General features: G+C 36.1%; 2 protein-coding genes across 3 annotated transcripts in view; both read left to right on the forward strand.

The window, feature by feature from the left end:
• Nucleotides 1-23417, forward strand: part of LRP6 (LDL receptor related protein 6) — a 137199-nt gene that overhangs the window by 44705 nt on the left and 69077 nt on the right. The window contains exons 3-5 of the mRNA XM_044679784.1: nucleotides 5298-5495; nucleotides 11029-11225; nucleotides 13503-13634. Coding sequence (XP_044535719.1) covers nucleotides 5298-5495; nucleotides 11029-11225; nucleotides 13503-13634 — 527 coding nt within the window. The remainder of the gene's footprint in view (nucleotides 1-5297; nucleotides 5496-11028; nucleotides 11226-13502; nucleotides 13635-23417) is intronic.
• Nucleotides 20291-21729, forward strand: LOC123250624 (heterogeneous nuclear ribonucleoprotein D-like). Of its 2 annotated transcripts, XM_044679786.1 has the most exons (2): nucleotides 20291-21333; nucleotides 21496-21729. In XM_044679786.1, the coding sequence occupies exons 1-2, from the start codon at nucleotides 20670-20672 to the stop codon at nucleotides 21573-21575; spliced, it is 744 nt and encodes a 247-aa protein (XP_044535721.1). In that variant the 5' UTR covers nucleotides 20291-20669; the 3' UTR covers nucleotides 21576-21729. The 2 variants fall into 2 exon arrangements, with proteins under 2 accessions (XP_044535721.1, XP_044535720.1); XM_044679785.1 differs by having other exon boundaries at nucleotides 20291-21729.

Genomic DNA, 23417 nt, shown 5'->3' on the forward strand with positions numbered 1-23417 from the left:
GTCTTCTGTTTTCAAAGAAGACCGGTGACATCATGATGTCTTGACTTGAATGTGAATTGGATTTTAGTGAGACAGTTACTTAAAATAGCCTCATTTTCTCTTTCAGAGTCATCAAAGTTTCACAAAAGTGAAAGACTGGTGACAGCCTGGAATGCAGTGTGGATGGCCTTGGAGTCTTTTGCTCTAAGCACTCTGCAATACTTCAGGCGCCTTCATGGCTTTTGGAGCAAATTGTTCCCTCCACCCATTCTGCTAGGAGAATTCTTCCCATACTTGGGTAGAGATATCCCTCCAAATCACCAACAGGTTTAAAGACTTCTTAGCTACCTTCAACTTGTGATGTTCAGGAAGAACTAGCACCTCTCATGAGAGGGCTTGTAGAGCCCTTTTTAGGATTGCTCACCCACCTTTGATGTCTGCTGTCACCCAGCTCTCACCTGTGGCTCCAAGAAGTTGTAGCATGCACAAAGGTTACATATTTAATGAATTATAAGTCAAATGATTAGATTTTTCCTTTCTATTGAGTCTACATTTGCCTCTTTGTACCTTTACCTTATGACTCCCAGTTCTGTCTTCTAAGACAAAATAATTCACAAATTAGTTTTCTTGTATAGAAAATCCCCTGAAGATAGCTATCATAACTTCAAAGATTCTTCTTTTTCTCAGGCTAAACATTCTTCAGCCTATCCTTATATGATATAGACTCAGACTCTTTGACATTCTGCCTCAGAGTTTCTGCTGGTTATTGGATTGGACTGTCTACCTGGGATGCTGGATATTGTTAATAACCAAATGCCAAAATTATATTAGCTTTTTTGATTGCAGTGTCACTGTATAGATTAACATTAAGCTGGCAGTACACTAAAATCCCCAGATCTTGTTCAGACTCATTATTGTCTATGTCTTCTCCAGCTTGTACGTGGGAAGTTGTTTTTTTGAGCTCATGTGAAAGTATTGCATTTGGTCAATAAAATTCTTTTTTTTATTTATGAAACTTTTATGTTAGTATAATTCTGTTTATAGTATATGTGAAATATAACAGTAATCATGGAATCATAGGATCTGATAATTTGATAATTATCAATAAATCTGGGATAGTTACCCCCCCAAAAAAAAGAAATCCCCTTTGTAATATAATCTATCAACATTTGCCCACCAAATGCCAGGCACTATGCTAATTCTGGGGTTACAAAAAGGAGCAAAAGACAATCCCTGCCCTCAAGAAACTTACAGTCTAGTGAGGAGACAACAATAAAGCTATTTGGTACAAAATGAGGTTTGTATGGGGTAAATAAGAAATATTTTACAGAGGTGGAAGGCACAGCTTGCTCGGAGATGTCCAAGAGAAGAGAAAAGCTTCTCAAAGCAGCCCAATCCACTTATGTACTGCAGTCATTATTAGGAAACATTTCCTGACATGGAGCCTAGAGTGGCCTTTCTGCAAGTCCAGTATTCCTCGTTCCTGGTTCTGCCCTCTGGTGCCAAAGAGAACCTGTCTCTGCCTTCCCCACATGACAGCCCTTCTGATGTTTGAACGCAGCTATGGTGTCCCTCAGGATCCTCTTCTCCACAACAAAAGTCTTTGATAAGAATATTGAATAGCACAGATCCTTGAAGATTTCCACTCTGAAACCATTATGTCATTAATGTGTATTCTTTGGGTCTAGTCATTCAGTTACTTCTGAATCAAGCTAATCATTCTATTGTCTAGCTTATGTTTTTTCATTTTTTTCCATAAGAATGACTTGTAATTTGCTATATAATCCATGCTAGCTTTGCAATTCCAGAAAAGGAAATGAGGTTTACATGATGTGTTAATAAGACTAATCTGGTGTGGACTATGCTTTGTAAAGTTACATTGGCTTTTTGTGTACACTGCTTCCTTTCATAAATGTTAATTAATTGCCTCTTTAATAATAAAGTCTAGATTTTAACAAGAATTAAAATCAAATTTACTAGCCTATAATTTACACATTTTATTCTCTATTCCTTTTTGCAAAAAAGGAGATGTAGACACAGATGTTGGAAAGTGGAAGTGACAAGAATTGGGAGCAGATTGAATCTATGAAGTTAGTGAGGATACAGGTGACAATGAAGTTGTGAGACTGAATGCCAGGGAGAGTGGTCATGTCTCTGTCAATAATAGGGAGATGGAGAACAGGGGATAGTTTGGGGAGAGGAGGAAGAGAATGAGTTTTGCTTGTGATATTACATTTGTGTTGTCTAAAAGGTAGTTGAGATCAGGGCTGGATAGATTTGAGAATCGCCTCTATAAAGATAATTAAATCCATGAGATCTCCAAGTGAGATAGTACAGAGGAAGAAGAATAAAGGGCCCAATACAGACCCTTAGAGGTAAGCAATATGGTTCTAAAATTGGACATAGGTATACACTTGGTGGCAAGGACGTCACTCAGGAGTGAAATGTGACTGGAATCTGAACTTGGATGCAATGGTGACTGAGGAATCCATTAGGGAAGACAGTGAGCTCTCAGGGTAGGAGGTGGTAATAATTTTAAAATTTTTGTTTGCTTTTAAATTTTATTATTTATTTTTAATATTCTTTTTTTTTTAAATTTGGAGTTCCAAATTCTCACCTATCTTCCCATATCCTCACTCACTCACAGGAAAGGCAAGTAATATGATATTAGTTATATATGTGAAGTCATGCAAAGTATATTTTCATATTAGCCATATTTCCCAAAAAATCCAAACAAGAACAGTAAGGAAAGTGAGAAAATTATGCTTCAGTTTGCACTCAGATCATTAATTTTCTCTCTGGAGGTAGCATTTTTTCATCATGAATGCTTCAGAAATATCTTGGATCACTGAATTGATGATAGTGAACAAGTCTTTCACAATTCATCATCATTAAAGCATTGCTGTTATTGTGCAGGATGAACCCTGTGTTCTCATTTTATTTTGCATCAGTTCATACAGGTCTTGCCATGTTTTTCTGAAATCACTTCTCTCATCATTTCCTGTAGCACAATAGTACTCCATCACAATCACATGCCACACCTTGTTCAGTCATTCCCTAATTGATGAGCATCCCCTTGATTTCTGATTCTTTGCCATAACAAAAAGAATTGCTATAAATGTTTTGTTACATATAGGGTCCTTTGCCTTTTTCTTTGATCTCTTTGGGATACAGAGTAGTATAGTATTGCTGGGTCAAAGGATATGTACAGTTTTATAGCCCTTTGGGCATAATTCCAAATTGTTCTTTAGAATGGTTGGACCAGTTTATTACTTCACCAGCAGTGCATGTGTCTCAATTTTCCTCTCATCCTGCCAACCCTGCCAGCATTTGTAATTTCTGATGATTGTGAGGCAGTATCTGAGAATTGTTTTAATTTGCATTTCTCTAATTAGTAATGATTTTAAAAAATGTGACTATAGATAGTCTTGATTTCTTCTTCTGAAACCTGTTTGTTTATATCCTTTGACCATTTAATAGTTGGGGAACGGTTCTTATTTTTTATAAATGTAACTCAGTTCTATACTGAGGCCTTGATTTATCAGAGAAACTTTCTGTAAAATTTGTTGATGTTAATTCATTGTCTCTTGTACTTTTTAGCAAAATATAATTTCCCTGATTTTCTCTTTTAATAAACTAATTTTTGCTTTTGCTTTGTCCCTGAACATAATTGCTAACTCCACCTTTTTTTTTTTCAGTAGAAACAAATTTGATTCTGTTCTAGTTCTTTAACTCTGTGTATCTTTTTGTTTAAAGTTAATTTAAAAAAACATATTTTTAGCTTCTAGTTTCTAATTCTGCTCTCTGCTTCCATTTTATGGGTGAACTCACCCCATTCACTTTCACAGTTATGATTTTTAACTTTGTATTTCCCTCTATATCATTTTCTTCTATTTCTTCTCTTTCTTTTGATCCTTCCCTTCCTCAAAAGTCTATTTTTCTTCTTACCTATGTCTCCCTTAATCGGTTCTCCTTTTTAACATCCCTCCCCCTTGGTCCCTTCCCTTCTTGTTAACCTATTGGGTAAGCTATATTTCTATACTCAACTAAAATGTGTATATATTTTTCTTCTCTGAACTAATTCTGATGAGAGCGAGGTTCAAACATTGTCTCCATCTTGACTTTTCTCCTCCGCTGTAAAAGCTCTTCGTTGTGTGCCTCTTTCATGTGAGAAAAATTTCCCTATTCTACCTCTTCCTTCTCCTGTCTTTCTTAGTGCATCCTTCTTTCTACGTCCTTCATTTTTTTTGGAGATTATTTCAGCATAATTAACTCATCCAGGCTCTCAGTCTCTGTAAACTTTTAATTGCCCTAATAACGATAAAGTTCTTATCAGTTATATGTATCATCTTCCCATATAGAAATGTAATTTAAGTTTTTATAGAGAACCTGGGTTCTTTGCCTTCCAGAATATCATATTCCGAACCTTCTGTTCCTCTAATGTGGAAGCTGTTGTGTTATTTTGACTGTGATGCCACAATATTTGGATTGTTTCTTTCTGGCTCCTTGAAGTATTTACTTTTTGACGTCGGAGCTCTAGATTTTAGCTATAATATTTCTGGATGTAGGATGGAAAAAGCAGAATCACCAGAACAGAATACTTACTATCCATATAAAATGAAAAGTGAATGAGTCTGGATGAATAAGGCCCAAAAAAGTGACTGAAAAGTCATCACATTTTTCATGTTAAATTTCATCTATTCAATTGTAAATTGTAAATAGTCACAAAGAATTTAATTGACACTATTGATGTAAGTCATTTGCCAATATTGAACGCATGCTTATTTTTCAAGAGAAAAAATTGTATTAAAATTTTTGTTGCTTGTTCATCTGAATTCCTCAATCATATTCATTGATGTTCTCTTGAACAGAGAGACCCATATATGTTTTGAGGGCCAGAAAAGTGAAAACTCATTATTTGATAGTTTCCAATATGGAACACTTTTACTAAAACAATAGAGAAATGTTTATATATAAATCATGCCTGAATACTTCCAATACTTCAGTTCTCCCATCTTTGACTGGCAAAGCATTATGTTAGGTTAAATGAAAATTAGCCTAACTTTTAAGATAACATTTTAACATTCAAACTTGGGCTGTGTATCACATTTCTTTTTAATTTAAAATGCATTTTCTGGAGGCAAGACTGAAAATTTTGATATTGAAAATTCTGGAAGTTCAGGTTTTATTTACTTTGTGAAATGTGTACTTAGAGAATATAATGCTAGATAGAGTAGAACTTGTGGAAATATATGTATCGAACATTGAAATTGCTATTTGTCATTTCTCTCAATGTTTTATTCTATATTTGATTTTAGGTTCATGTATTGGACTGACTGGGGAGAAGTTCCAAAGATAGAACGTGCTGGGATGGATGGATCAAGTCGTTACATTATAATAAACACAGATATTTACTGGCCAAACGGATTAACCTTGGATTATGAGGAAGAAAAACTTTATTGGGCAGATGCAAAACTTAATTTTATTCACAAATCAAATCTGGATGGAACTAATCGGTAAGAATGTTTTTTCAAATATTAGAATTATTATTTTTTTAAACTCTAAAATCAGTCACAAGAGCAAGAATAGGAAACCTTGGTGGGGGGTGTGTGGTGTGTATGCTTTCAGAAATCTTTTAAAAAAAGGATTGACTTTTTGTTTTATTATTTGTTGGATTGTGAAGGCCAGGGGTGGGAGATATCTCCACAACTACAAAACCTAACAGGACTTGGAATCTCCAATCTATCTAGCTTTAGTTTCTGTAGCTTTAGTATTTTATTCTTTGTCCATTTCTTTTTGATACTTCATTTCCCCTTTTTCTTACACTTACATTGATATTGATAATTATATTTAAGTAGCATTGTAAGTCTTACACTTACATTGATATTGATAATTATATTTAAGTAGCATTGTAAAGTTTGTATTGCTTTGTACTTTTTCTCTCATTTTTGCCCACAGCAACATTATAAGATAGGTACTACAGAAATTATTATTTCCTAAAGTCATATCACTATTGATAGCAGTTCACCTACAGACCTATAAATGGTTAGGAGTAGGGAACCAGAGGCTATCATTGAGGCAAGTATAGTAAATATACAAGTTATAGAAAGTAGTAAGTGGAGTGAAAAGACAGCTGGATTTGGAGTCAGAAGACTTGTATTCAGTCAAGTTCTGGCTCAGTTTAACCATTAGCTAAGTCATTTGACCTTTCAGGTCTTGATTACTTCATCTGAAAAATGAGATAGATTAAGTGATCCCTAAAGACCCTTCTGGTCCTAAAACTTAGGACCTTGAGATTTTTGGTGATAATTATTTGCAGTGTTCTAGGCAGTGTTTTGAATATTTCTAATCTTATTTTTACCATATTGAAGTAGATAAAATTAAAAGAAATGTATAGATACAGAACAGAAATCTTAAATTTACTTCTCTTTTGACTGAATCCATTGCCTGACTTTCTTCCCTACCCCAATCCTGCTCTTATACTATAGGACTTTAACATAAATATTGACCTTCACTCAAATATTCTGTCAATCTTCTCCGCTTTCTGGATCTTATTGTTCTATTCTACTCCAGTTACACTCAGGTATGACTATACCCTTGATCATCCCACCATCTATAATCAGCAAGCATTTATAAAAATTTGTTAATCCTGTCATATACTGAGCCCTGGGAATACTAGGAAAAGCAAAAACAAAAGGACATAGTCCCTGCTCTCAAGGTGCTCATATTCTAATGAATAGTTTTATGAATAACTCTACATAATGAGTAGATAGTATAAGGGTTGAATTAAGGAGTTTGACAAAGTGAGGAGAGCAGTTTAACAGAAACTTTTTTTAATTTAAGAAAGAAGTACAGATAGAAAGAAAAAAGAGGAAAGAGAGATTATCAATCTTATACCCTATAAATATACCTAAAATTCCTAATAACTGCCTAAAATTTCCTAAAACTATCTCTAATTGTCTTCTCAGGATAGGTTCTTCTGCCTGGCACACCAGGCCTAATCTACTCTATCTATCAGTGATTCACTAACTACCTAACTCCCTAAATAATAAACAGCCACCACTCACTCCTTCAATCAGTTTTCTATAGCAGCCCAACTATCAGTAGCCAACTGCCAGCAGATCCTTGCCTCAGAGACTGCTGTCTAGAGATCACAGAGGAAAAAGACCCTCACTGTCAGCAGCTGCTTCCTTATCTTCTCACTGACCAGCTGTCCCCCTAACTTCCTGTCAGAGGGCCAGCTACTTCCTCTCCTCATTCCTGGTCTTCCTGGAAATGGAATCCTTATTAACTAGAGTGCTCTAGAGAGCAGTTCTGAGGAGTCAGAGGGAAAGGTTTAAGAAAATTCCTTTAACAATGGAATCCTTATTAACTAGAGTACTTCATTGTCTTTCCAGTTTTTCAGACTCATAATTAGGAGTCATCCTCAACTTCTTATTATTTCTCAGTCTCCTGTGTCCAGGCTGTTGTTAAGTCCTATCTGTTTCGTCAGATGTGCCTCCTTCTCTCCTCTTGACAATGCCACCACTCTGGTTTCAGGCCCTTCTCACCTCACAACTTGACCATTGCAATAACCTCCTGGTGGATCCACCTGCCTCAAATCTCTCCCCACTGTACTCCATTCAGCCACTAAAGTGATTTTCCTAAAATACAGGTCCAATCATATCCCCTCTCCCCCAACTCCAGTGGCTTCTATTGCCTCCAGGATCAGATAGAAAGATCCTCTTCTTGACCTTCAAAGATAACTGAGCTTCCTCTTATCCTTCCAGACTTTCTTATACCTTCCTCACTACCAGTGACTGGTATCCTGACCTTCTGGCTGTTTCATGAATAAGACATGTCTCAGCTCTGGGCATCTTTCTGAGAGTCTCCCTAACTTGGAATGGTCTCCCTCTTCATCTTTGCCTCCTGACTTCCCAGGTTTTCTTTAAGTTCCGACTAAAGTCCATCTTTTAGAGGAAGCCTTTTCACCTCATCTTAATACTAGTGCTTTTGCTCTATTAATTATTTCTTATTCATCCTAATGTAGCTTTTTATTTGTTTGATGTCTCCCCAATTAGATTGAGTTTCTTGAGGGCAGGAACTGTCTCTTTTTGTATCCCCTGAGCTTAGCACAATGCCTGGCACATAGAAAACAATGACCAAGTATTGATTGATTGGTTAATTGAAGGTAATCTCAGAAGGTACTAGAAGCAGTGGGGATTGGGAAGGGCTTCTTTAAAGAAGGGGAGATTTGAGGGGGGGGGAATGCAGAAGGCAGAGGTAAGGAAGGAGAGCATTCAAGGCCTAATGGCAGGAAGATACAGTATAAGGGACAATAAATCATTGTGTCTAGATCACTGAATTTGTGAAGGAGAGTAAAGCACAAAGGGAAGAAAGGGTCAGATTGTGAAAGGCTTGAATGCCAACCAGCATGGTATATTTAACCTTGGAAGTAGTAGGGAGGCCCTGGAGTTTATTGAGTAGAAGGAGAGTGATATTGTCTGACTCATGTTTGAGGAAAATTACTTTGGCAGCTAAATGGAGGATGGATTAGAATGGAGAGAAACTTGACAGAGGAAGACCAATGAGAAGACTTGCCATGGTATGAGCAAAAGATGAAGATTTGTAGCATTGTAGTATGTGAGTTGAAAGGGACATATACAGGAGATGCTGTGAAGATAGTAACAAGAATTTTGAGAACAGAATGGATATGTGAAGTGAATTCAGGATACTACTGCTGCCCTTGTGACTTGAGGGTCCCAGTAGCACCAAGAAAAAAGGGTTTTAAAGGCAGAAATAACCACAATAAAGGTAGGGTCCTAAGCAGCATCCAGGCTTCCTGGCTTAAGCCACAGCAGTAGCCAAGGCCAAACAATTCTTATAGAAAGAGGAGCCTAAAGATAATTTTAAGCCTTAGAACTTCTTGTTCAGTTGTGTCTGACTCTTAGACACCACATTTGGGGTTTGGAAAAGATACTAGAGTGGTTTGCTTTTTCCTTATCTAGGTCATTTTACAGATGAGGAAGCTAAAGCAAACAGGATGAAATGCTTTGCCCAAAGTCATCCACTTAAAAGGTGTCTGAGTTCAGATTTGAACTCAGGAAGATAAGTCTCAGGTGGTCAACACCTGAAGGAAATCTCAAATTGATTGCTTGGCCAAGGGAGGAAAGGACAGAGTCCAGATCCATATAGTGATGATGGGTTTGAGTTATCAAATATTAACTCTTGAGCCTGTAATGTCCCAAGTTTCCTGTGTACTTTCTTTCAGCCTGTGGAAAGTCCTTGTTTTGTGTTTTTTTTAATTAGAGGAAAAAACTAATTTTTAGTCTTTTGTTATTAAGCATCAATTAGAGACTTATTAACCCCCCTCCCCCATCCCATTTCCCCTTATTTTCTAGCTTTTTACATTTCTAAATTTGATATTACTATTCTTGAAGTAACTTTCTGTATGTTGCTCTTATGAGTTAAGGGAAAGATTTTTTTAGATTTAGTTATACTGAACTAAAGTCATTGGAAACAACTTTTATTGTTGAATTTAAATTTTTTCATTAAGTTCTGTTTTAACTTTAAATTTATGTGTTCAAATAAGTACATGAACAGGAGTTTATGTATTTATGAAAATGTAATTTAAGAACAAAACAAAAAAATATTTAAAAAATACCTCCCCCTCCTGTGAAACCTTTAAAATGTTGGTAAGCAAAACAAGAACAAAAGTGAATTTTTAAAAAAGCAATAGGTTTTAACTTTAATACAGTCTTACTCATATTATCCATTGTATTTTACATGAGTTTTACTGTGCTTTCTTTTTGCTTTTGTTTATATGGTTTTTAGTCAATGTACATGTTCTTTTGTTATATTTACCTTGAATCACTTTATAAGTCTTCATATTTCCTTATATTCTTAATTTTTTATTCTTTACAATATGAATTAATCACCCGTTCTCTAATTATTAGATAGTTAATTCCTTTTCGGTTTTTTGCCTATTTTGTAAAGATAGGCCATTTTTTTCATTCATTAATCTTAAGGTCTGAACTACTACCAGTGGAATTACTTGAGTTTAAAGGGTATACATTTTTAAAATTCTATGTACTTGATTTTCTTTGTAACCCTGTGTATTTTATTTTTCTGCAGTTTTAATAATTATTCTGAGGAGTTTTTAGGCAGCCAACAGCATAACACAAAAACCCTTGTATTAGAAGCTAGAGGAGAGACCCATTACTGATCCAGCTGGCCTGTGGGGCCCACTGCAGTCAGTAATTCAATAGGCTTTTATTACTCATATCTGACACTGCACAGGGCACCCTGCTAGAGAATATAAAAACAGAGAATTAAACAGTCCTTTCAGTCAAAGAACTGACCTTCTAATGACTAACCAGTCATCTGTCTTCTTCTTCTGAAGGAGTTTGCTTAAGGTGAAAGAATGGATAGTAATAGGGAGAACTCTTTATTATACTGACTTCTAAATGAATATTGATTCAAAATGATTCCCTGGGCCTCCCCCTGGATCCCTGAAATTGGTGAATCTAGTACCTTTTGCTCTATTCTTGGGACTTAGGAATTCATGCTTTTTTTTTTTTTTTTTTTAAACCCTTGTACTTCGGTGTATTGTCTCATAGGTGGAAGATTGGTAAGGGTGGGCAATGGGGGTCAAGTGACTTGCCCAGGGTCACACAGCTGGGAAGTGGCTGAGGCCGGGTTTGAACCTAGGACTTCCTGTCTCTAGGCCTGACTCTCACTCCACTGAGCTACCCAGCTGCCCCCAGGAATTCATGCTTTTTGAAAGTCCATGTGGAGTAGAACTACACTGAGTGAAATTCTTTTGGAGGTGCTTCATTTTATATCTCTCATAAAGCATGCTTTCATGAAAATGTCTTATTTAACCTGTAGATTTAAAACTATATGTAGTAGATATAGAGTAAAGGTTTTTTTTAAATATCAGATTTCTCTTAATGTTGCCATTGGAACCTAGAAAGTAATTTTGGAAAATGGTTGTATTGAAATAGTCAAGTTTATGGTAAAGTAGGAAAATTAAACCATCATAATTTTTTTTTTTTTATATCTTAATAGACAGGCAGTGGTTAGAGGTTCCCTTCCGCATCCCTTTGCCTTGACGTTATTTGAAGACACACTGTACTGGACTGACTGGAACACACACTCCATCCTGGCCTGTAATAAGTACACTGGGGAGGGTTTGCGTGAAGTCCATTCTAATATCTTCTCCCCCATGGATATACATGCTTTTAGCCAACAGAGGCAGCCAAATGGTAAGTGAGCTATATTTTTAAACTGAAAGTTGGAATTGATACAATGTCTGTCTTGTGAGAAGTAATAAAAGGGGTAGCAAAGTATGCCTTAGATCATCACAGTGTCAAATTCATAGAAATGGGCCATTAAACTGGGTCACATACTGACATGAAACCACATATTAACATTATCTATGTTCTATTAGAATTTTATTTATTTTGTGAAATATTTCCTAATCATGTTTAGTCTAGTCTAGCAGCACTTAAGAGCTTTGTGGCCTAATGTTTGACACTTCTGCCTTAGATTGCTCAGCAGAATATATTTGCTTCTTGATCTCTTCTACTACTTAACTACTATACAAACTATTCCTCCTTCTTCCTTCTTCTTTTCTTTAGGGGAAAAAAAGATGGATGGGAATTGGGATGCCCATATGCGAAATTTTTAGGCAGTGATTCTCTCTTATATTATTTCTATTTCTCCTCAGTGTGGAGATTAAAAAAAAAATTAAGCCAATTTTGTTAATTAGTGGAAACTTAGGCAATGCACTGAAGTTGAAAAGTTCATTGAATTACTTACCAGCTTTAACCCTTCCATGTTGTGATTAAAAAAAAAATCCTTGCTTTTATTCAATTAGTCTTCAGCTATGCTCAGTGACATGCCTCCCCCAATCTCCTTTCCCAGGTGCAGCAGTACTGAGACATTTTGGAGGTTGGGTTCAGGTTTGAAAGGCAAGAAAGAATATGAATGTCTAGCCCTGTGCTTATGTGCATATAAATATCTGGACTTTGTGTTTGCCTTTGTTTCAAAGCCAAATAGGAAGAAGTTTTGTATTTTATGTTGTTTTATGTTATGGCATCTCTCCTTTCTCTACTTAGAGGTTATCAATTATTGACCATAGGATGTGTTGAATAGTACCTTTGGTATATGGAATGGTGACTGTGAAGCATAATAACTACTTTAAATCTCGGTTTCATTGTTTGCAATTAAGGAATTACATATGGCTGCCACCATGAATTTTTTTTTTTTTTTTTAATTTTAAACCCTTAACTTCTGTGTATTGACCTATAGGTGGAAGAGTTGGCAAGGGTAGGCAATGGGGGTCAAGTGACTTGCCCAGGGTCACACAGCTGGGAAGTATCTGAGCCTGGATTTGAACCTAGGACCTCCCTTCTCTAGGCCTGGCTCTCAATCCACTGAGCTACCCAGCTGCCCCCTCCACCATGAATTTTTAAATTCTTACTATCATTTTACCTCCATGACTTACTCTCTTGTCTCCCTTAACAGAAACAGCAACAAAAACAACAAATTACTTATTCTTATTCCTGGGCTTATTGTTCTTTAATGACATCATCCTTCTTCTTTTCTTCCTGCTTTGAGAACTTTTGAGTCTTCTTTAATTCATCCTCTGTCTCCTATGTCAGTCAGCAACCAAGTCCTTTCGTTTTCTTTTAGAATGATCTCTCTTCTTCCATATTTTCACTAACACTACATTAATCTAGCTTCTTATCACTTCATACCAGAATTTCTACAGTACCCTGTCTCCAATCTTGCTTCCACTTTCATTTCATCCCACATATTATATAGCCTAACTGATCTGCCTGAAACATAATATCTAGTTATTCCCTTATTAGTGAAAAAGCACTAATGTTTCCTTTTTTGCCTATCTTATCAAATGAAATTCCTATCCTTCATCATCTTTTGATCTGTCTCTCCTTTATTAATGTGACCTTATTTTCACTGTTCCTCAGTATATTTCAGTTTCAATATGGCTAATTTCTTTACCCTACCACCAAAACTACTACCTCCTTGCTTTTTTTCCCATGCTCTTTTTTTTGTATCTGTTGTGTGTCCCTCTCTCCCATTGCTTCCTCTTCAACTATTAATATTCTGCTTGTCTTTTAGGACTCCGTTATTTCACCTCTTTAGCAAAGCTCTTCCTGATGATTTCCTCTATGCTATGCAACTTTGCAATTGTAGTTTGCCTTGTATTTGATGTTTGTTTTGTGTATTTTGTTCCTTAATTAGATTGTGAACAACTTTGAGAGCAAGTACAATGTCTTCTATTTTTCTTCTATTTTACCTTCACAGTGCTAAGCACAAAATCTGTATAGAAGAAATATTTGATTAATTATTTTCCATGTAGATATCTCAATAGATGGTCACTTAAGCTACATTTGGTAATAATTTTTGTTGATTTGATGTTTATTAGTTATTCATATAATGGTATTATAATTGTCTCGATTATTATTATCTATTCTTGGTCATTAATGTTAATCTGTATGTTTTATATCTGACAGCTACAAACCCATGTGGAATTGGTAATGGTGGTTGCTCCCACTTGTGTTTGATGTCTCCAGTCAAGCCTTTTTATCAGTGTGCCTGTCCAACTGGAGTGAAACTACTTGAGAATGGGAAAACCTGCAAAGATGGTAAGGAAATGGCCTTCAAGAAGGAGAACTTTGAGTTAATGATTAGAATTTCCCCTATGATTTTTTTTCCCTCTTCTTATATTTTATGTCTATGCCCTACCTTATAGTATCTCTTCTGGTGGTAATCTTTGTCTTTAGATAATGATATTGTCTTTTTCATGGCAGGCCTATTTTTATTAATTTATGACAGCATTTAAAGGTACTCAAGGTCTTTTTGAGATGGATTATCTGCAATTGTTGTTCTTAATTAATTAGCTATATTTTTATAGTAAATTAAAATGAAAATTACCTTTGCTTCCAGGAAAAATACTCAAAAATAGACAAATTCTTTAAGAATCTCTTTTCATGAGCTGGGCTGGGTGGCTCAGTGGATTGAGAGCCAGGCCTAGGGACAGGAGTTCCTAGGTTCAGGTCTGGCCTCAGACACTTCCCAGCTGTGTGACCCTGGGCAAGTCACTTGACCCCCATTGCCTACCCTTACCACTCTTCTGCCTTGGAGCCAATACATAGTATTGGGTTTAAAAAAAAAAAAAAGAATATAACAGGGCCAATACAATTTTCAGTAAATTTCTTGAAGATTTCTTATAAATTTCCATGTCATTTAGCTTTGTTTGCATGGATGCTTTTACATTCATATAAGGACTTAAAGACAGAATTTTAAATTGATTATAATTGCTGCTTTATCTTAAAAATTTTTTGAGATCTTTTGTTTTTATATCACCTTTATATCTCAATACATTTTTCTTCCCATTCCTCACTCAGAGCTATTCCTATAAGAAAGAATAAATAGGGAAATATGCTTAATTACTGATTTTGGCCTTCTACCCCATTCTTTACCAGTTCTTTTTAAATTTTTTTTTATTTTGGGGGAAATTCTAATTAATTAATTATGAGTATTTTTCCTTAGTTATGAGATTCATGCTCTTTCCCTCCCCTCCCAACCCCTCCCCCAAAGCTGACATGCAATTCCACTGGGTCTTTACTAGTTCTAAAGAAAATAATTTCTTACTAGAAGAGCAGGTTATAGGCTTTTATATGGACATTTGGGATATCTGACTTAGCAGGTGAGTGAAATCAATACTATTCTTCATCCTTCTTAGTATTGTTCTCAATCCCTCACACTTATAGAAACCCACTTCAAGTCTTCTTGGTCCCCTTTTGGGCCTACTGGAGAGTCCTTACCAGGATATATGAGGATCCCCCCCCCCCCCTAACTTTAAAAAGCCCAGACATTTATTGAGAAGTGCAGTAGTAGAGATTTTCTGGCAAGGAGCTCATAGAATGGGATGGACGAAATTGTTTTTATTTATAGGATGTTTCAAATGATTTGGCATTGATAAGTAATTTTTGTAGCCAAAGGTAAAATTGGCTAAGTCTGGTCAAATAGTTTCCATGGTGAAAAATATTTTTCATTTCTGTTTGTAATGAAAGTTTTTTGTAGTGCTGTTTTGTTTTTTAAAATATAATGCAACTTTAGAAAAGAGAGGTTATCTTAATATTCGTAGTATGAAATTTCACATACTTTAGTGTATTTTTCGTATACGTGATTTGACGTGCCCTAGCATTATTTAAATGTTCTGTTTTTAATTGCCTTTCCAAAGTCAACAGGTCCCCTTCCCCCTTCTTTGTCTAGAAAAATTTGAGCCTGGTTTATTTTGAAGTTGAACAGAGCTTTTAGTTAGAAATGGGGGTAGTAAAGAATTTCAAGGTCTCTCTTCTCCATTGCCACCTTCTGATACTTGATTTTGATATTTATGCAATTACTTGGGCAAAATAAGCCCAGTTAAAATTAATGCTATTATACCAAACAGGTATGGCACATCTTAACAAATCACTCCTTTTTTTTCACTAGAGATGAGTCTAACTTAGGTCTTACCATGGGGATGGTTTTGTGTCCTAGTCCAATTCCTTGTACTAATTGGAGATTCTCCTAGCTTTTCTATTTTTTATTCATTCATTCCGATAATCAGAGATTAAACTTTAAAAAATTTACCTATTTAATGAAAAAACAAAATTCTTTTATTCTTTCCTAACTGATCTCTTTCACATTCCTTGTAGTGATTGTTCCAAACCTTTTCTCTCCAAAAGCCTACCCAACAGTTCTTTTCCCCATCCCTCTTGACAGAGTCCCTTTTCATATTTTACAGAGAATTCAGATAATTTTCTGGGAACTCTTTCTCCCCCCACCTTCCCCCATACAGGTCAAAGCCTTTTGTTATCATTCCTTGTTTTCTTCTCCTTTACTTTGGTCTAGGATTAAGAGGTGGCCCTTCTTGCCAAGATTAGCTTCTCCCATCCAAATCTAGGTATTGTTCAGTGACCTTGCTGGATCATCTATGTATCTTAAGCTCTGTCAGGGGCAGGATGTCTCTTTTTTTCTCTGTAATCTTTTTTGGAGGATATTGGCATCCATGGGTTCAGCTATCATCTTTATACACTTTGGTCCCAAAGATCTTTTGTTTCTTCTTCTTGAGCTCAAATCTTTCATCAACTACTGTCTAATGGACATTGCCAATTGGATGCCCCAAACTCCATACTTTCAAAACAGAAGTCATTAGTAGCTCAGTGGATTGAGAGCCAGGCCTAGAGACAGGAGGTCCTAGGTTCAAATCTGACCTCAGACACTTCCCAGCTGTGTGACCCTGGGCAAGTCACTTGAACCCCATTGCCCACCCTTACCATTCTTCTGCCTTGGAACCAACACACAGTATTGACTCCAAGATGGAAGGTGTAAATATTAAAAATGATAAAGGCTTGTATAATAATATAAATTAGTATTTTAATTAAAGCCATGCTGATAGATAAGATCATTAGACCACGCGCTTGTAAGCATTCAAAACTGCCGCCTCCATTTTGTTTCCTGTCTCTACCTCCCAAATCTGCTGGCCAACCCCCTACTAGCAAAGAGCAAGCCTACTGGCAAAAGAGACCACTTCCTCCTAACCCAGGAGATTTAAACCCTCTCTGCGTCGACGTAGACCTCCCCATGCCCCAAAGACCCGGAAACGGAAACCTGTTGGACCACGGGCAATGTAGTTTGATACATTTCCCAAATTTCACTTTTACAAAGGTAAGGGTTAAAAAACAAAAAGCAAAACAAAACAAAACAAAAAAATGAAGTCATTATCTCTCCCCCAAAGACATCCTTCTTCCTAACTTGCCTACTACGTTGAGACTTGAGTTTGCAACATTGTTGCTCTCACCTTCTCCCTCTATTTCCCTCCCCGCCCCCCCAATATGGTTTGTTTCTGAGTGATGTTATTTCCACAGAATCACTTATAGCCCTCTCTGTTCACACAACTACCACCTCTCTCATCACTATATTGTAGTCTGTCTTCCTCATTGCTCTCCCTACCTATCTTCTCTTTCCTCTCCATGCCATCATCCACAAAGCTATAAAATTGAGGCACGAGTCTGAACACGTCACTTCCTGCTCTAAAATTTTGAGTGGCTGTTGCTGTTAAAAGAATCCACAAAAGCTTCTGTTTGGCATTTACAATCTTTTAGACTTTGTAGTTAATGATTATAATTTAAAGGTTTTTACACTTTCCAAGTTTTACTCCCCTTTATGCATGCATGCTAAGTTTCAGCCAACTGGCCTGCTTATTGTTAGGCATGCACGACATCCTCTGTCTAGTCTCACTGACTGCACAAGTTGCCTACCATGTTTGAAATCCTTTGGTTCCACTTCTTAGAATCCCTAGTTTCTTTCCAAATCCAACTTAAATGTCATTTCCATAAGAGGCATTTCCTAATCTCCTAAGCTTCTAGTTTATCCTCAACTATACTGGAAATTACTTTGTCTTTACTTATGTTCACCTATTGTTGATACTGATAAAATGCAACCTCTTTGAAGGCAAGGTCTGGCCTATTTTTGTATGCCCAAACTAGTACTGTATCTTTAACAGACATTTCATAAAGATTGATTGTTTCATTCTCTCAATTCTTAATAAATCCTAGATCTGGGCCCATAACATTTCATGTATTATTCTTATTTAAAATGTTGTGAAATTAAACATTGAATTATCTAGTTTTTATACTTACCATTTTCCTTCCTAGGACTGCCAACTTTTCCCTTTCCATAGATTTCATATATCTCTAAATGTCTAGTCTGTGCTCACAAAAGAAGCCATTTCTTGATTTAACTAACTTTTTATCTACTATTCTGTTTTACTTTTATTGCTGTATTTCTTAGGTAATCTTTGCTTTACTACCAACTCTTGCCTTAATATTTTACAGACTAGCTTCTGCCACCACTAATAAATGGAAACTTTTGCCTCATGAAGAATAAGGGTTACCAAGAGTTCCCTGGATCTAGTTCTCTATGACCTTTATTATTATCAATCCCCTTTTAAAAACTTGGGATAGGCAGAATTATCATGGTGGAATAAAATGTCAAAACAGCCCAAACTAAAAAATTTTCCTTCAAATTGACCACAGAAAGCATCAAACAATTCTGAGTAAGAAAGCTGAGAAAAAATCACAGTGAGTCATTTTTCCAATCTAGGGGAGCTTAGGAAGAGACTGAAAGAGAAGTGTATGAATACTAGATAGGAGCTGACTGGAAGCAGCTGTGAGATGCAGAGTAAAACAACACCCAGGGATGGTAAAGGACTAAGCACTTGATCAGAAAGAGATCCCACAGGATTCCATTGTTAGTAATAAGAGCAGGACAAGGTACCATTTAGCGTCTTTCTCTGTCACGTATTGGCCAGTTCTGTGTTGTAGTTCCTGGGTGGAGAGAAGTAGTTGCAATCACAATGGAGCAGGGACTTTCTCTGGATAAAGAGCAGACTGTAGATCTGGAAGGTAGTATAACCAGACCTCTCCTTGGTCTTTGGAAGTATCAAAGAGTTTATAGGTCCTCAGATTGAGTTATGAAAACAGAAGCTCATAAAAGATAGAAACTGAGGCTAATCAGCCCTCTCAGAAGTGAGCAGAGCCCAACTTTAAAGTTCACAATCATGTGATTTTTGTTTGTTAGATTGTTGATATGGTCAATTATGAGGATGGTTTTCCTAATGTTGAACCATCCTTGCATTCCTGGTATAAATCCCACCTGATCATGGTGGATGATCCTCTTGATCACTTGTTGGAGTCTCTTTGCTAATAGTCTATTTAAAATTTTTGCATCTATGTTCATTAGGGAGATTGGTCTGTAGTTTTCTTTCTCTGTTTTTGATCTACCTGGCTTTGGAATCAGTATCATATTTGTGTCATAAAAGAATTTGGTAGGACTCCTTTGCTTATTATATATCAAATAATTTGCATAGTATTGGGATTAATTGCTCTTTGAATGTCTGATAGAATTCACTTTTGAATCCATCAGGCCCTGGCGATTTTTTCTTAGGGAGTTCTTTGATGGCTTGTTCAATTTCTTTTTCTGACATGGGATTATTTAGATTATTATCTATTTCTTCTGCTGTTAATCTAGGCAATTTGTAATTTTGTAAATATTCATCCATATCTCCTAGATTGCTATATTTATTGCCATATAATTGGGCAAAATAGTTTTTAATGATTGCCTTAATTTCCCCTTCATTAGAGGCGAGGTCTCCCTTTTCATCTTTGATACTGTCAATTTGGTTTTCTTCTTTCCTTTTTTTTTTTTTTATTAGATTGACCAGTACTTTGTCTATTTTATCTATTTTTTCAAAATACCAGCTTCTAGTCTTATTTATTAATTCAATAGTTCTTTTACTTTTGATTTTATTAATTTCTCCCTTGATTTTTAGTATTTCTAATTTAGTTTTCATCTGGGGATTTTTAATTTGCTTGCTTTCTAATTTTTTAAGTTGCATGCCCAATTCATTAATCTCTGCCCTCCCTAATTTGTTAATATATGCACTCAAGGATATAAATTTCCCCCTGAGTACTGCCTTGGCTGCATCCCACATAGTTTGGTAGGATGTCTCATTATTGTCATTCTCTCAATGAAATTATTGATTGTTTCTATGATTTCTTCTTTGACTAGCTGGTTTTGGAGAATCATATTATTTAATTTCCAATTAGTTTTTGATTTGCCTATCCAGGTGCCCTTACTAATTATTATTTTTGTTGCATTATAGTCTGAGAAGGTTACATTTATTATTTCTGCTCTTTTGCATTTGTTTGCAATGTTTCTATGCCCTATTACATGGTCAAAGTTCACAATCAAGAAAGAAATTGGAAAAATGAACAAACAGCAACAAAAAAGTTACTGCCCATTAAAAGTTGCTGTGGTAACAAGACAATGACTTGAAAACATTTATAAGCAAAGCCTCACAAAAAAATGCAGATTATTTAAAAGGAAGAAAAAATATTTTTAAAAATCAAATAAGATCAGCAAAGGAAACACTGGGAAAATAAAATTATGAAAAGAGATTTAAAGAATCTCTGGTTTAAAGAAAGGCACAAAAATTTCTGAATACTTAAATAATTATATTAACAGTACTGAATACTTAAAATTCTAAATTGGCCAAATGGTAAAAGAGTTACAAAACTTCACTAAAGAGAATAACTGTTTAAAAATTAGAATTGGTCAAGTGAAAGTGAATAACTCCCTGAGACATCAAGAAATAATCAGAATCAGAAGAATGAAAAAAAAATAGAAGAAAATGTGAACTATCTCAATGAAAAAATAAAATTCCTGGAAAGTAGATTGAGGAGAAAGCAAAACAGACTTTCAAGGAGAAAATAGAGTGAAAGAAGTATAAAAGAGAACAGTATGGAGGGAAATACACAGATTGACACTTAAAATGGAAGGAAGTTACAGAGTGGATTACAAACCAGAACCCAACAATATGTTGTTTACAAGAAATACCCTTGGAACAGAAAGATCCACACAGAGTTAAAGTAAGGGGCTGGAGAAGAATCTGTTTTGCTTCAGCTGAAGTAAAAAAGGCAGGGGCAGAATCTTGGTTAAAGTAAAACAAAAATAGGTTGAATTTAAAAAGATGTTCATGCTCTTCCGCCGCCTAATCCGGCTCCATACAACGCACCACCGCTGCGACTCCCTCTCCGCGCCACCTGCCCCCAGCCGACAGCCCCGCCGCCATGGAGGACGTGAATGAGTACAGCAACATGGAGGAGTTCGCCGAAGGATCCAAAATCAACGCCAGCAAGAATCAGCAAGACGACGGTAAAATGTTTATTGGAGGGCTAAGCTGGGATATGAGCAAGAAAGATCTCACTGAATACCTGTCTCGTTTTGGAGAGGTTGTAGACTGCACAATTAAAATAGATCCCGTCACGGGAAGATCGAGGGGATTCGGATTTGTGCTTTTCAAAGATGCTGCCAGTGTCGATAAGGTTCTGGAACTTAAAGAACACAAGTTAGATGGCAAGTTGATAGACCCCAAAAGGGCTAAAGCTTTAAAGGGAAAGGAGCCCCCCAAAAAAGTATTTGTCAGCGGACTGAGCCCAGATACGTCCGAAGAACAAATCAAAGAATATTTTGAAGCATTTGGAGAGATTGAGAATATTGAACTTCCTATGGACACAAAAACAAATGAAAGAAGAGGATTTTGTTTTATCACATATACAGATGAAGAACCAGTAAAGAAATTATTAGAAAACAGATATCATCAGATTGGTTCTGGGAAGTGTGAAATCAAAGTTGCCCAGCCCAAAGAGGTATACAGGCAGCAACAGCAACAACAGAAAGGAGGGAGGGGCGCTGCAGCTGGTGGACGGGGTGGGACTAGGGGTCGTGGCCAAGGTCAGGGCCAAAACTGGAACCAAGGATTTAATAACTATTATGAACAAGGATATGGAAATTACAATAGTGCCTATGGTGGTGATCAAAACTATAGTGGCTATGACGGATATGATTATACTGGGTATAACTATGGGAACTATGGATATGGACAGGGATATGCAGACTACAGTGGTCAACAAAGCACATATGGCAAAGCATCCAGAGGGGGTGGTAATCACCAAAACAATTACCAACCATATTAAAGAAGGACATGGAGAAAACAGGTGCAGATGCTACAGCAACCTTATCTTGCAGGATGACGACATTGAATGGAGAGTGGTCTTCTATTGATCTGAGATGACTATTTCGTAAAAGACTTGTAGTGTACATGACACAACTGTGTCCAATTGTATATAGTGGCCGATTTAGTTTTCTTGGTTTTACTTTGTCCTTTGCCATCTGTGTTATGACAAATGTGGATTTGTGTTTATACAAATTTTATTTGTATAATTTCATGTTAAATGATTCTCAACAATAAATTACTTGTGATTGTTTTTCTGTGTCAGGTACTAAATAGCTCTGTAAAAAATGTAATTTTAAATAAGCAATAATTGAGGCACAGTTTATTTTCTAGGGAGTCATGAACAGTGGGGAGAAACAGTGGTCCTTTATAAATAGCGAGCATCAAACTTTGCCTTAGTCTCCTAATTCCCTCAACAAGGTCTATGCTAAGGATTCATGTCCATGTTTTAAACCATAGATCCTACCATGCAATTGAACAGTGTTTGTCCCCCATGTGCATTCTTGGGATCTTTGTAATGAAAAGTGTTATTAATTCAGCATGTTGTGAAATAGCTGAAATTGTTTCTATTGGGCCATAGATCCCTTGGCTTTTATTTTCAAGAAGAGCACCTTTTTATTAAAACACCATTAAATAAGGCATAGTTAATAACTTTATGAGTTGACAAGTTGTGCTTTGAGCCTATTTGTAAAAAGAAAAACAAAACACCCATCTATTATGATTATTTGACACTTACATTGAATGTGAGGTGTAATTCAAATTGCATATTTCTATATCCATTGAAACTGGGTCAAAGATTAATATGGGCAAGATTTTCATTATAGAATTGTAAGTAAATTGTACTCTGAAATAGTGCATTATGTCACTGCCACTGCCAAACCGTACATAGCTATTTCCTGTTGGAACACGTACTTGGAAAGCTTTAGTAGAGTTACGGCTTTTGTCGTGAAAGTTTTTAGGTAAAGTCAATAGTAAATCCCATAAACTCATGTATTGTTTTATATTCTCAATAAAGGTTATTTTTCCATTTTTTAAATTATATTAATAGTGCATGTGCTCTGAGTAGTGAAGCATTTCCATATTCAGCTAAGGGGGAGGGATATGTGGTAACTAGAAACTTTTAAAGCCTTATTTATATGACACATTTTATGTAATAAAATAGGGCTTCCTAATTAGTATACTGCAATAGAATTAGGCCTTCATAGCTCTTGGAGCAGAAGACCCAAATCTTAGCTTGATGTTTACTTGACTAGGGTCTGTATTAAAAAATGGCTTATATTTCCACAGTTCCCCTTATAGGTTATGGTCTTCACTAGACCTGAAATATCAAGTTTGTTCTTTGGACATGTTTGGAGGAAATACATCTTATGAGAGGACTAATTTCTCTTGTACCTTCCTTGAATTTTATTTGTAACTTAATGCAATCAAGTGAACTTTAATGTGAGGCCTGTTGGTTTTGTCCACACTGCCTTTTTTCCTTCTGTCCTCTGGAGCAAGTCTTCCTTCTCATTCTCCTAGGGACTGTCAAGTTTACTTTGCATTCTAGCTTTGGTTTGTCCCCATGTTGCTGTTGCTAAATTGGCCTTCCATATAAGCAAAGTGATGGAATTTGACTTCACCAGAAATTGTTTTCCTGTTTGTTGACTTGGAACCATAGAAAACTAAAGGGAGATGATTTGGATTTATGTTATTGAAGGCAATAGGTGCAGTGTATTTAGGCGAGTGATTCCTGTAAGTAGTTCACAATTTTATTACTAGGTGACAAATTGACATTGAAATTGTCTTTTCCCTAACTACAAATAAA

Source organism: Gracilinanus agilis, chromosome 5 (genome assembly GCF_016433145.1).
Source record: "Gracilinanus agilis isolate LMUSP501 chromosome 5, AgileGrace, whole genome shotgun sequence".
NCBI lineage: Eukaryota > Metazoa > Chordata > Mammalia > Didelphimorphia > Didelphidae > Gracilinanus > Gracilinanus agilis.